At 41.0% G+C, this 15727-nt stretch overlaps 1 protein-coding gene across 2 annotated transcripts in view; it reads left to right on the forward strand.

The window, feature by feature from the left end:
• lrp2a (low density lipoprotein receptor-related protein 2a) overlaps nt 1-15727 on the forward strand; it is a 393751-nt gene that overhangs the window by 161270 nt on the left and 216754 nt on the right. For both annotated transcript variants that reach the window (XM_059966386.1, XM_059966387.1), the window contains exon 34: nt 13373-13586. In XM_059966386.1, coding sequence (XP_059822369.1) covers nt 13373-13586 — 214 coding nt within the window. The remainder of the gene's footprint in view (nt 1-13372; nt 13587-15727) is intronic.

A 15727-nucleotide genomic window follows, 5' to 3' on the forward strand; every position in this document is an offset into this window, starting at 1 on the left:
AGCTCATTCTACACTCTCACAACCTTTTGAGTGAAGAACTTTCCCTCATGTTCCCCTTAAACTTTCATGTTTCACACTTAACCCATGATCTCCAGTTGTAGTCCTGGACAACCTCAGTGGAAAAAGCCTGCTTCGTTTGCCTTATCTATACCCCTCATAACTTTGTATATGTAAATCAAATCTCCCCTCAATTTTCTATGTTCCAAGGAATAAAGTCCTAAGCTTTTCAATCTCTGGCCTTGATATTCAGAAGTACATTTCTTTAGACAATCAAAAAGGTTAGAATAAAAAAGTAAAAGTGTTATCTTTGTCAAGCTCATGGGAGAGGGTTCAAAGGAGGTTTATGAAAATCATTCTGAGATTGAAAAGTTTACCATATAAAAGCATTTGATAGCTCTCAGCCTGTACTCACTGTAATTCAGAAGAATGAGAGGGGATCTCACTGAAAGTCATCAAATGTCAAAAGGCCTGAATGTAGTGGATGTGGAGAGGATTCTTCCTGTGGTGGGGGAGTCTAAGAACAGAGGACGGCATCATAATATAGGGATTTAGAACAGAGATGAGGAAGAATTTCTTTGGCCAGAGAGGTGAATCTGTGAAACTCTTTTCCACAGGCAGCTGTGGAGGCCAAGTCATTGGACATAGTTAAGGCAGAGGTTGACAGATTCTTGATTAGTCAGGGCACGAAGGAATATAGGGAGAAGGCAGAAAACTAGGGCTGAGAGGAAAATGAATCTGTCATGATGAAATGTTGGTACAGACTCGATGGGCCAAATGGCCTAATTCTGCTCCTATGTCTTATAGGGATTAGAGTTGAGCTGTTTGAGGAAAGTACCAAAGAGAACTGAAGAGTTAAGGCCAGAGCAATCCTTAAGATTGAATTAATACGTGACACAAAAGGGAAGCAATAATAGATTAATAGCAACAACACACAAAATGCTAGAGAAAATCAGCAGGTCAGGCAGCATCTATGGAAATAGTTAACATTTTGAGCTGAGACCCTTTTTTAGGGTGGTGCTCAAAAGAAGGACTTCTCGTGGAAGATGTGATTCACTGAATGAGAATTTGACTTCAGTGAAGACAGATGTAAGCACTGCCACTGCCACAATATAGGAGAAATCACAGAAAAATCCAACAGGATAAAATAGTTAAAGCACAATATTAAGAGCAGCACTAAGAGCAGTGAAGTCATCCATCCTCAGTGGAATATATCCAAATTGGTGAGGGAAATAAAGATGGTAAGGACACAAGCCAAGTAGGAATATTTCAAGGGAATGCATAATCAGACATACCTCACTGTGCACATTTTGGAGGTGCTTGGTACGTGGAAATTGCTGAAAAAGAACACAGGACCCAATTGAGCACCTCCGCACCATCTGCCACAAGTGGGACTTCTTGGCAGCCAAAAATTTAAGTTCCAATTCCCATTCCTGTTTTGATATGTCATTCTATGGCCTCTTCATGTGCCAAGAGGACGCTAGCCTAGCCTCAGGGTGGAAGAGCAACACGTTATATTCCATCTGGGTAGCCTCCAACCTGATGGTATTAGATCAATTTCTCCAATTTCTCCAAATTCTTCCAGTGAACAAATTTCACCCCGCACCCTTATGAGGTGATAGCTGGAAAAGATAAATAGCTGAAGGTAAGAGTGCAGAGTGGACAGTGGGAGAAGGGGAAGGAGGAGGGGCACCAGAGTGAGGTGATAGGTGAGGAAAAGAGGTGAGATAAGAGGGGAGCCAGAGTGAGAAATGGAAGAAGTAAAAAAAGGGGGAGAGTGGAGAAATTCCCATGTGTTAGATATTTTGATGTTCGTGCCATCAGGTTGGAGGCTACCCAGAATATGAGGTATTGCTCCTCCGAACTAAGAGTGGCAGTGGAGGTTGCCATGGACTGGCTGGAGTTGTTTTGTTTGCTTCAGAGAGGGTTAAAGGGAGATGAAATGAAGTTTGGTGTGGGACAAATTGTAACAGAAGGGTTGGAGACCTGAGATCACCAATTAAAAGATATTGACAAACAAGATGTAAAATATCTCAGATCCAAACCTCTAATTAAGGCCATTCTGATGTGTTCAGACTGATGCATAAGGAGCTGAAAGGTACGTAGTTTATGCAAAGGCACTTCGCAAACTGCCCCTGAATTTTCCTTTAAAATATTGTTGCTACACAAAGAGCAATTAATCTCATGAGCATGCCTTAGGAGGCTGACAATTTTAAAGTAGTGAATTATTCTTCACAATCAATATTAGCTACAATGGAGAACCAAAGGGTATTTTATTCACTGACATGCTGTGATTAGAATGCATCACCTACAAAGGTAATCAAAGCAGATTAATTGTAGTATTGAATTGAATAAAATTTTGGTATTGAATTGTAAGATAAAACCTCGTTTCTTAGATAAGACAAGAGCATAATTAGTCCATTCAGCCCATTGATTCTGCTCTTCCATTCTATCATGGCTGATTTATTATCCTTCTCAACTTCATTCTTCAGCCTTTTCCTCATAACCCTTTACACCCTGACTAATCAAGAATCCATCAACCATTGCCATAACTGCATACAATGAATTGGCCTCCACAACTGCCCTTGGCAATGAATTCCACAGATTCACTATAACATATAACAATTACAGCACAGAAACAGGCCATCTTGGCCCTTCTAGTCCGTGCCGAATGCTTACTCGCCTAGTCCCACCTACCTGCACTCAGTCCATAACCCTCTGTTCTTTTTCCTGTCCATATACCTACCCAATTTTGCTTTAAATAACAATACCGAACCTGCTTCTACCACTTCTACTGGAAGCTCATTCCACACAGCTACCACTCTCTGAGTAAAGAAATTCCCCTTCATGTTATCCTTAAGCTTTTGCCCCCTAAGTCTCAGCTCATGTCCTCTTGTTTGAATCTCCCCTACTCTCAATGGAAAAAGTCTATCCATGTCAACTCGATCTATCCCCCCATTATTTTAAATACCTCTATCAAGTCCCCTCTCAACCTTCTACGCTCCAAAGAATAAAGACCTAACTTGTTCAGCCTTTCCCTGTAACTTAGATGCTGAAACCCAGGTAACATTCTAGTAAATCTTCTGTGTACTCTCTCTATTTTGTTGACATCTTTCCTATAATCCGGTGACCAGAACTGTATACAACACTCCAAATTCGGCCTTACCAATGTCCTGTACAATTTTAACATTACTTCCCAACTCCTGTACTCAGTGCTCTGATTTATAAAGGCCAACATACCAAAAGCTTTCTTCACCATCTTATCCACATGAAACTCCACCTTCAGGGAACAGTGCACCATTATTCCTACACTGGCTAAATACATTCCACCTCATCTCTGTCCTAAATGGATGTCTCTTTATTCTGAGGCTGTGCATTCTGGTCCTTGACTCCCCCACTATTAGAAACATCCTCTCCAAGTTCACTCTATCTAGGCCTTTCAATATTCAATAGGTTTCAATGAGATCCTCCCTCATTCGTTTGAACTCCAGTGTGTACAGGCCCAGAGCCATCGAACACTCCTCATACGTTAACACTTCCATTCCCATAGTTATTCTGGTGAACCCCCTCTGGAACCCCTCCATGCTGGCACATCGCTTCTTAGATAAGGGACTCCCAAATCTATTTGCACCTCTGATTCTTGAAGTTACTCTCAATTTAGAAAATAGTCTGTGCCTTCATTCCTTCTAGCAAAATTCATGACCATACATTTACCCACACCATACTGCATCTGCCACTTATCTGGCCACTCTCCCAATCTGTCTTAGTCCTTCTGTACGCTCCATATTTCCTCATCACTACTGGCTTCTCCACTTATCTTTGTATCATCCGAAAACTTGGCCGTCAATTCTGTCATCCAAATCATTGAAATATAACGTGAAAACAAGACATCCCAACATCGCCTTCTGTAACACCACTAGTCACTGGCAGCCAACCAGAAAAGGGCTCTATATTTACACTCTGCCCCCTGCCAGTCAGCCAAACTTCTATCCATGCTAGTATTTTACCTGTAATACCATAGGCTCTTAGATTGTTAAGCAGCCTCATGTGCGGGATCTTGTCAAATGACTTCTGAAAATCCAAGTAGCATATACTGACTCTCCTTTGTCTATCCTGCTTGTTATTTCCTCAAAGAATTCCAACAGATCTGTCAATTAATATTTCCCGTCAAGAAAACCATGCTGACTTTGGCCTATTTTATCATGTGCCAAGTACCCCAAAACCTCATCCTTAATACTGGACTACAACATCTTCCCAACCACTGAGGTCAGGCTAATTAGCCTATAGTTTCCTTTCTTCTGCCTCTCTCCCTTCTTAAAGAATGGACTGACATTTGCAATTTTCCAGACCTCTGGAACCATTCCAGAATCTAGTGATTTTTGAAAGATCATTACTAATGCCTCCACAATCACTTCAGCTACCTCTTTCAGAACCCTGGAGTGTAGGCCATCTGGTCCAGGGGACTTGCAGTATCTACCTTCAGACCTTTCAGCTTTCCAAGAACTTACTCCTTAGTAGTAGCAACTCACTCACTTCTGCCCCTGACGTTCTTGAATACCTGGCATACTACTAGTATCTTCCACAGTGAAGACAGATGTATAATACATACTCAGTTCATTGGCATTTCCTTGTCTCCGATACTGTATTTCCAGCACAATTTTTCACTGGTCTTATATCCACTCTCACCTCTAACTCTTTATATATCTGAAAAACAGTTTCGTTATCCACTTTTATACTATTTCCCAGCTTACCTTCACATTTGATCTTTACTCTGCTTATAGCTTTTCCAGTTACCTTCTGTTGGTTTTTAAAAGATTCCCAATCCTCGAACTTCCCAATATTTTCCTAAGATAATATTTTATTATATGCTCTCTCTTTTCCTTTTATTCTGTGTTTGACTTCTCTTTTCAGCCACAATTGTGTCATCCTCCATTTAGAATACTTTATCTTTGGGATGCATCTATCCTGCAACTTCCGAATTGCCCCCAGGAACTCCAGCCATTGCTAATTTGCTATTGTTCCTACTCCTGTACCCTTTCAATCAGCTTCAGCCAGCCTCTGTCTCATGCCTCAGTAATTTCATTTACTCCACTGTAAGACTGATACATCTGACTTCAGCTTCTACCTCTCAAACTTCAGGGTAAACACAAAGTACACTGCAGATGCTGTGGTCAAATCAACACATACAAACAAGCTGGATGAACTCAGCAGGTCGGGCGGCATCCATTGAAAGGATCAGTCAACATTTTGGGCCAAGACCTTCCGTCAGGACTGAGGAAGGAGGGGGCAGGGGCCCTATAAAGAAGGTGGGGGGAGGGGGAAGGTGCCAGGTGAAAAACCAATCAGAGGAAAGATCAAGGGGTGGGGGAGGGGATAGGCCAGAGAGGTGAAGAAGGAATGTAAGGGGAAAGAAAGCACTATGGGTGGTAGAAGAAGGCAGAATCATGAGAGAGGTGATAGGCAGCTAGAAGAGGAGGCAGAGTGAAAGTGTAATCGGGGAAGGGAGAGGGAGGGAATTACCGGAAGTTGGAGAATTCGATGTTCATACCAAGGGGCTGGAGACTACCCAGACGGTATATGAGGTGTTGCTCCTCCAACCGGAGTTTGGCCTCATCATGGCAGTAGAGGAGGCCATGTATGGACATATCTGAATGGGAATGTGAAGCAGAGTTGAAACTTCAGGGTGAATTCTACTATATTATAATCACCATTTCACACTCGTTTCTTTACATTAACCTCCCTATTCAAGTCTGTTTCATTGCACAACGTCTAATCCAGAATTGCCTTTCCCCTACTGGGTTCAACCACATAGCTCTAAAAAGCCATGGTCTAGGCATTCTACAAATTCTTTCTCTTGGGGTCCAGTACCAACTTGATTTTCCCAATCTACTTGCATGTTGGAATCCTTTATGACTAGTGTAATGTTGACTTTGACACACCTTTTCTATCTCCCATTGTAATTTGTACCCCACATCCTGGCTACTTTTTGGAGGCCTGTATATAACTCCAATTAGGGTCTTTTTACTCTTGTCGTTTCTTAACTTTTCCGACAAAAATTCTACATCTCCTGATCATAATGTTACCTTTTGAAGGATTTGATTTCATTTGTTTTTTTTTAAACCAACAGAGCCACCTCCACCCCTCTGACTACCTGCCTGCCTGTCCGTCCTTTTGACACAATGTGTATCTTTGGATGTTTAACTCCTAACAATTATCTTATTTCACCATGACTTAGTAATGCACACAATATCATACTTGCCAGTTTCAAAATGCACTACAAGATCCTTATTCTGTGTACTGTGTGCATTCAAATATAACACCTTCAGTCCTGTATTCATCACATTTATCGATTTTGCTCCTGTGTTACACTTCAACTCATCCCAATGGCTGTAATTTTGCCTTATCATCTGCCTGTCCTTTCTCCCAGCCCCAAGACACCCTGTATTACTTGTATACCAGCTGTCCCATCCTCAGCCTGTCACTCTGGTTCCTTTCTCCTGCCTAATTAGTTTAAGCCAGGCATGGGCAAACTACGGCCCGCGGGCCATATGCGGCCCGTTAAGCTTTTTAATGCGGCCCGCAGAACTTGATGAAATTATATTAGTAAACCTTGTTAACATTTTTTCCCCGCAATTCTGGCGTTTTCCCAATAGATGACACACTCTATATACATTTTCCTTTGTTGAGGTGCAGCGTATTACTCCACATTTGCGCTTTACTCTTTGTTCGGCTCGACCTATTTGTGTGAACAGGTGTTCAGCGTCATGAACATCAACAAAGCCAGCCACAGATCCAAGTTAACTGACCAACACCTCAGATCCTTCCTGAGAATCGCCACAACAAAACTAAATCCAGACTTTGATGCGCTGGCTAAAAAGGGAGACCAACAACACTGTTCCCACTGAAATTAAAAATAAGTTTCTTCGTTGTGTTATGTAAAAAATGCATTTGAAAATATTTTTTTCAATCAGCCTTACATGTTACATGTCTTTTCTGTTAAGTGATGGACATGAGTAGTGCGCAGGTGCACGTACGTTCTCCAAATAAAAAATGAGTTCCAGATCAAATAACGCGCTCCGCATACTGGCGTGCTGTCACTGTTCTGTCTTTGTGCTGGTCGTTGTTGAGTTTTGGCACAGGGGACAATTGAATAAGAAGGAGCAGGACAAGTAGACCTGCATCTCCTACCGATTTTGAAATAAAGACAGTCAGGAGGAGAGTGATGATGATAATATCTTGAAGGATAACAGAATTTTAGGTGCTTTAAAATAATAACTTACTATTAAAAAAGCTGTATTTTATTCATTTAATTTTCAGTGTTTTAAAAGTCATTTCAATAAATAGCTAAATACCATGGGACTTCAAAGACAGATATTTTGTTGTAATGCATTTGTTCATTTTCAATTGAAATTAAAGCACATGTTTTCCACATATCCCATGATATTTTATTTTCTCTTATGAGGTGTATTACCAAAACACTCCGTCCATCTGTTCCTGGTCCGGCCCCCCTGTCAAATTTTAGAACCCTTTGTGGCCCACAAGTCAAAAAGTTTGCCCACCCCGGTTTAAACCCTCCCCAACAATTCTAGCAAATCTGTCTGCAATGATATTTGTGCCCCTCAGGTTCAGGTGTAACCTGTACTTTTATTACAGGTCGTACCTCCCCCAGAAGGTAATGATCTAAAGATCTGAAACCCTGCCTCCTGCACCAATTCCACAGCCATGCATTAATCTGTCAAATCATCCTATTTTTACCCTCACTGGTACATGGCACAGACAACAATCCAGAAATTACTATCAGAGAGGTTCTGTTTTTCAACTTTCTATTTAACGCTCTATATTGTCTCTTCAGGACCTTTTGCCTTTTCTTTATCTACCTATGTCATTGGTACTAATAAGTATCACAACTTCTGGCTGCTCACTCTCCCCCTTTAGAATGCTGTGGTCCTGATCTGAGATGTCCCTGACCCTGACACCTGGGAGGCAACAAACCATCTGGATGTGTTTTTCAGGTCCACAGCTCCTCCAACAATGGGATCCCCTATCACTGTAAGACCATAAGATATAGGAACAGAATTAGGCCATTCAGCCCATTGAGTCTGCTCCGCCAATCCATCACGGCTGATCCTGGATCCCACTCAACCCCATACACCTGCCTTCTTGCCATATCCTTTGATGGTCTGACTAATCAGGAAACTATCAACTTCTGCCTAAAATATACCCACAGATGTGGCCCCTATCGAAGTCTGTGGCAGAGCATTCCACAGATTTACTGCTCTCTAGCTAAAAAAAAAATTCCTCCTTACCTCTGTTCTAAAAGGTCATTGCTCAATTTTGAGGCTGTGGCCTGTATTTCTGGATAGTCCTGCCAAAGGAAACATCCTCTCCTCATTCACCTATCTAGACCTTTCAACATTTAGTAGGTTTCAATGAGATACCCCTGCTTTCTTCTAAATTCCAGTGAGTACAGACCCAAACCTGCTGAATGTTCCTTGTATGTTAACTCCTTCATTCCCAGAATCATCCTTGTGAACCTCCTCTGGACTCTCTCCTATGACAATCCAAACTTTTGATGATATTGCAAGTGCAGCCTGACTAGTGTCTTATAGAGCCCCAGCATTATCTTCCTGATTCTGTATTCTAATAAAATGCCTTGAAATAAATGCCAATATTTCATTTGCCTTCTTTATCACAGACTCAACCTGTAAATTAACCTTCTGGGAGTCTTGCACGAGGACTCCTAAATCCCTCTGCATCTCTGATGTTTGAACCTTCTCCCCATTTAGATAATTGTCCACACTATTATTCCTTTTAACAAATTGCATTATCATACATTTTCCAACTCTGTAATCCATTTGCCACTTTTTTGCCCATTCTTCCAATTTGTCTAAATCCTCATCACTACCTAGCCTTTCACCTGTCTTCATATTATCCCCAAACTTTGCCACCAAGTCAACAAGTCTATTATCCAAATTATTGACAAACAATGTGAAAAGTAGCTGACCTTAGAGGAGCACCACTAGTCACTGGCAGCTAACTAGAAAAGGCCCCTTTATTCTCACTCACTGCCTTCTGCCCGTCAGCCATTCCTCTATCCGTGCCAGTATGTTTCCTGTACTGTCATAGGATTTTATCTTGTTAAGCAGCCTCATGTGTGGCACCTTATCAAGTGCCTTCTGAAAATCCATGTAAATGACATCCACTACCTCTTTTTTGCTCTAACAGAGTTGTCAGGCAAGACTTCCCTTTACAAAAACTATGCTGACTTTGATTTATTTTATAATTAGTCTCCAAGTACCCCAAAATCTCATCTTTAATAATAGACTCCAATACTTTCCCAACCACAGAAATTAAGCTAACTGTCCTATAACTTTTCTTTTGCCTTCCTCTCTTCTTAAAGAGTGGAATGACATTTGCAATCTTCCAGTCCTCCAGGAACGTGCCAGAATCAAGTGATTCTTGAAAGTTCATGACCTATGCATCCATTATTTCTTTAGCAACACCTCTCAGGACTGTGGGATCTAATCTATCTAGTCCAGGTGACATCAATCTTAAGACCTTTCAGTTTGCCTAGCACTTTTTCCTTTGTAATACCAATGACATTCACTCCTGCTCCCTGACACTCACGGACCTCTGGCACACTGCTATTGTCTTCCACAGAGAAAACTGATGCAAAGATCCAAAGAAGTGGGGAATCTTCTCCCTCCTTCCCTTCTGAGTCACAGTGCCTGAGACCTAACTGCTGTGGCTTTCTCCCACTATGTCATCCAAAGCGGTATAGCTGTTGTTGAGGGAAATGGCCACAGGGGTGCTCAGCACTGGCTGCTTATCCCCTTTCCCCCTCCTGACGATCCCCCAGTTACCTGTGTCCTCCTCCCTGTGTGGCCCATCAATTAACTCCTCAGCCTCCCAAATGATCCATCGTTCATCTAGTTCTAACTGGATGGCAAACATGGGTCTATAAGTGAAAGAGGAAATAAATAAAAAGTTGTTTAATTAGACTTAGTTTTGGCCCTTAGTTATTTTATCTTTGTTGTATCACTAGAAAAATACACGGCAACTGCTTAGGTTATGAAATGCATTAAAAGTGTACTTTTATACATCATATAAAGGATGACTTGATTGCTTACCTGTGCAATGTCATTTCTGCCACATCTTTCTTTCATACCTCTGACTCATTTTGTTAAATTTGTTGCCATGGCTACAGCTTTTCTTACGTCTCATTCTGCCAGTCCTCACAAGTGCTGTACACCTGTTAGAACTCCTACGTGTCTCATGGCTCCCTTTGTAATTTCCTGTTTCCTTCACCTTACTGATTGTGACACAATCTGTCTAATCTCTCCAGCCCCCAAAATGGCATTTCTAGCTGTTACTGGGAATTCTTTTAATTTTTTTAAAACATTAGTTATGTTAAGATTATATACTAAAATACTCAGTGGGTAAGATTGGTCTGGCCTGTGTGGCAATTTCTGCCCCAGATTTCCTCTGCAGTGCAATACCCCTTTTCCATCTTGCAGTTTCAAACCAGTAGTCCTGTCTAACGTCTTCCCATTTTGCTAAGTGAATTGAATTGACTTTATTTCTTACACCCTTCACATACATGAGGAGTAAAAATCTTTCCATCTAAATGGGCAATCATAGTAATTTATAATAATTTTAATAAATAGTGGCTGTTTAACCTTATGATATTACTGTTTCTTGTTAGTTGATGTGTTACTGATCAATTACTTAGAGTGGACAGGATCGTCTAGGACATGCATGAGACTCTTTGCTTATAATCTTTAACCATTTCTTACTTTCAAGTCTGAAGGAATTAACTTCAGCACCTCACAGAATTCCTGTCAAGCAAGTATGCCAGTAGACTCAAGCTAATTATCCTAAGGCCCAATCAAATGCCCATCATCACTGGATTAAAAGTATAGGCTGAGTACCAAGTGCATTTCACCCATTTCATCATGGAGTTACTGCATTCAGTAATGTTTCCCGTGACTAGACTGGGAGACCAGATGTGCCAACTCTGTTATTTTTTTCTGGGTTTACATGGTTGCTTGGAAGTCTGAGACTTGCTGACACATGAATAGCTGATATTTAACAATTGAGTTCATATCTGAATATCTGTTAAGACAATTGGTTCAAAGTGTTACCACAGAGGCTCAATGAAGAAAACATAATTTGTATGATGCCACCAGCAACTATGATTCTCTTCTGTCTTTTCGTCACATTCCAAAGGTCTGGTTTCTCTATTATACCATGTTTCAATCAACATTATTTACAACACTTCTTCCTCTTCACCACAGGAAATATAACACCATCCTTCACCCTCTTCCCATTAACTATGTACAGCTGTGTTGGTATTGAGTTTTGCTGACTGTGAAGTTCTAAACTCAAACAAAGACTTTAATTCCTATCGAATATAAATATCCATGAGTGCACACGCTGTAACTACCCAATCTTCAAAGACTAGTTCACTCCATGGTGTTTAGCTGTAAATACCCTCTATTTGAATGGTGGGTCCTCTCTCCCTCCTAAGGAGAAGATACTTCCAGCTAACAAAGTAGTTTAAAGCACAGTTCATTTATTTTCAACGATATACCTTTAAATCCAGACAACATTTTTAGGACATGTTTAAAACTCAGAGTATTTCTATCTTAAACATCTCCAAATTACAAAACATTTCTAAAACAAAGGATTTCCAAAATCCAATTCCTATAAACTAAAAAAGACATGCCATCAATCTGCATTTGCTCAATGCAGATGAACAAATTGCTCATCACAGAAATCGAAGGTAGAGGAATGGTCTCTAGTTCACGCAGTGTTTCTTTCATGCTTCTTGATGTTCCTTACCCCTTTCCTGATGCTCTATACACTTATACAGTTTCTTTATTGCTTGGTTGACTTTACACATGTGATATTTCTGCAGACTTTTTACAAAAACAGTTTATAAATTTTGTGAAGACATTTAATGTTGTGAAGCTAACTTCCTCAAATACTTAAAACTCCCAAGTATTTGTTTCCATCTGGTCTGCAAGCTTCCTTGAATTAAACAACTTAGCAAGTTTGTCTCCTTTGAAGCATGCTAAATTACACAACCCATTGTCTTATGCTGCATCTCTTGAACAGCAAGACCGGTATTGTGCGTTAGCATCTGTTCCATAGACCGAGCTTGTTTGCAAAGCTGCTCTATAGACAGTACTTTGTTTTAACTTTAAACTGATACTGCTTCATCCTGAAACATTAACTTTATTTTTTTCTTCACAGACGCTCCAGATCTACTGAACATTTCAAGCACGTTCTGTTTTTATTAATAATTCTATGTTGTCCAAATAGATTGAACGAGGCAATCTAAATGGTTTACATGTAAAAAACTGAAGATTGACTCCCATTTATGACCAGAAGCTAAACATTTAGTCATAAGTTTACTTACAACTATTTGGCAAAGGATGGGTCCCGCTGACCCAGGAAGCAAACACCTATCACATTACTAAACGTGTATTTCAGATGAAACTGCAATTTGCATATTTATTCAGGGAACATTTTGAGTACAATACTCACAATACTGTCTCCTCCATATAGTAGAGACCTGACATTGAATATGCGACTACTTTGTTGACGGTTTTACATCTTGCACTGAAGAGTTGGCACAAAAGGATTGACTTTCATGGTACAGTTTATGTCAATGATGATAAATCTTTGTTCAGTCTGTAAATACAACCCTGAGCTTTCAGCATCCGTTGCATTAACTACCCACCCCACTCAGCTCTCAGCTGCTTTCACTCTTCAAAGGAAACTTACCTGTAAACTCAAGTATAACACCTCAGCTCTCTGTTAACTGCATTACGTGTTTCCAGAGCAGGGGTTCCCAACCTTTTTTATGCAATGGACTAATATCTTTAACTGAGAAGTCCATGGGCCCCAGGTTGGGAACCCCTGTTCTAGTGTCAATGCCGATAATATCAGGTAAATGATTTTGCTGTTACCATTTCAAAGATTCAAAGTCCATTTATTATCAAAGTATGCATATCGTATACAACCCTGAGATTTGTCTTCCCACAGACAGCCGTGAAGAAGAGAAACACCATGGAAACCTTTCAAACATTTATCCCTCATTCAGTTCCTTTTTGCTCCTTTTTTTGCCCCGCATCATCATTCGCTTTAACTATTAATCCCCTTTGTCTACAACTCTTAATTATCCTTCTTAATCTTTCCTTCCCTCTGTACCTTCTCTGCATTTTACATTTTTATCTTTTCTTTCCAGTTATGAGAAAAATTCATCCTGAAATATTAACTCTATTTCTTTCTTCACAGATGCTGCCAGATCTACTGAGCATTTCAAGGACGTTCTGTTTTTATTAATAATTTTATGTTGTCCAAATAGATTGAACGAGGTGATCTAAATGGGTTAAACCGAGTGACCATAGTCAGCCACCTTTCTCACCCATGGGGAATAGCCATATACAAGAACTTCCTTTACTACGCAGATAGCGATTACGAAGTCATTGAGCGCGTGGACAAGAACACCGGTGAAAATCCAGTTGTGATGAGGAATAATATCGCGGGGTTGATGTCCCTCAGAGTTCACTTCCGAGACAGTGAGTACAACTTGTCACAGGCTGAGTGTTAAATAAACTCCTTTGGTGTTACACCATAGTAGTGAAATGTAAATTGTGCAGAGCTATTCAAATGGTACAAAAGGTTCAGTTTCTATATCAGAGCATGTATACAGTATACAATCTGAAATTCTTACTGTTCGCAGATATCCATGAAACAGAAAAAAACCCAAATGATAGAAACATCAGAATCCCAATGCTCTTCCTCCCCTCCCATGTGCAAGCATCCCTCTCCCCTACTTGCACCGGCCTCCTCCCCTGCCTCACCCCTCCCACCATCTGAGCAATATCAAAAGCACCCAAAGTAACCTTGATCTAGAGTCAATCAAAAATTACAGTCCATAAGCCAGTACTTTGGTATCTCAGACAGGCTCTCACACTAGTGAGGGAGAAGAATAGACAGATCGCTCCTGTAACAATGAGAGCAAAGTTACAATTTTCCATATCGCTTCTCCAAGTCCCTCATCGAGGATCAACAGGCTCTCATTCACCATTAAAAGAGAGGATTGCTGGAGTACAAGGCTTTCTTCTGATGGCAGTGCATACTGCTTGCTGTCCCGATGTTTCAGTTTCCTACAATGCTTCAGTTGGCGTCATCAGTGAAGAACCGGCTTGTCCACTGGGCTGCTTCCCAGAGACGCACATCTTCCAGGCCACTCCTGGAGATATTGAAACATCAGGTTGGCCAGAAGGAGAACCCATGGCTCATGGAGACCATAGTTTGAGTTGTAATGGTAGATCATAGACTCTGACAGGACCCCAGCCATATTGAAAAGAAAAGAGAGATGTGAGAAAAAGAAAAATAAGCTGTTTGATGGACAAACTGGAAAAAGTTGGCTGGGTCTACAAAAATCACTTTAATCTCTTGTTACTTTAACCAAAGCACTCATATAATATTTCAATATTTTATGTGAGTTAAATACTGCCTAGCTGGTGGGACTTTGTCTCTGAACCAGAAAATGGTGAGTTTTCATTCTGTTGTAGAGACTGATACTCAAGTGGAGTACCAAGGAATTGCTGGAGTGTTGCAAGTGCTGCCCTATTACCTGACCTGGTACAGGAGGTCATGCAATTCTTAACTCTGTTTTAAAGAAGAGCATGGGACTTATCTCCAAAGTTTTACCAAACTTTCTCACTCAACTAATATCACTAGAATGGATATTCACCTACATCGTATTTGTGGGAGCTTGCTCTGTTAAGATTAATTGTTGCATTTACTGCATCCCAACATTGACTTAAATTAGCACACACAAGATGTAGGAGGAACTAAGCAGGTCAGGCAGCATCTCTAGAAATGAATAAACAGTTGACATTTTGGGTCAAGACCCTTCTTTGGGCCAGGACTGCAAAGGAAGGGGGAAGGTGCTAGACTAAGGAGGCGGAGAGAGGAAGGAGGACAGCTAGAAGGTGATTGGTGAAGCCAGGTGGGTGGGAAAGATCAAGGGCTGAAGAAGGAGGAATCTGATAGGAGAGGAGAGTGGACCACAGGAAAATCAGATTCCATTCAATGTGCAATTTCTCTGGGTCCTTGGTTATACCTTGTGGTGAAAGAACGTAATCCAGGTAGGAAGTGACAGGGGTGTGGAACTGACAATTCTCTAACTTGCAGTGGAGTTAGTTTTTGATGAGACTCTGAAGGACTGAATGGATGTAACAGACGTAGTTTTTGGGGTCCTTGGAGAAGATGAGGATGTTGGCGAGGTACACAAGCACACACTTGTGTAGCATGTCTCATTGATGAAGGCTTTGAAAATGGCCAGACTGTTGGAAAGTCTGAAAGGCATCAGGAAGTTGGATATCGTGGAGTTTGCCAAGCTCGGCAACCAGCTTGTAGATGTTTCATCAGCAATTGTTAGCATTTCTCTCTGGGAGAACTCCCACTTATATTGCCTCCCCACACCCACCCTCGTTTGCGTTTGCTTGCCTTGGTCCTGGTTGACCACCCCTTCAGTTGAATTCAATTAGCTTGCATTGCCTTGGCTGTTAGAGGTTCGTAGATGACATCATTTAAACATGTTTGTTTACAGACTTGTCAGAGAGAACCACACTTTTAAAAATTCTTGTGCCTGTTTCGTATTTGCCTGCCCCAGAACCTCCAGAGTGTCCCTGTTAAAGTGGTGTCC

Source organism: Hypanus sabinus, chromosome 4, assembly GCF_030144855.1.
Source record: "Hypanus sabinus isolate sHypSab1 chromosome 4, sHypSab1.hap1, whole genome shotgun sequence".
Lineage (NCBI taxonomy): Eukaryota > Metazoa > Chordata > Chondrichthyes > Myliobatiformes > Dasyatidae > Hypanus > Hypanus sabinus.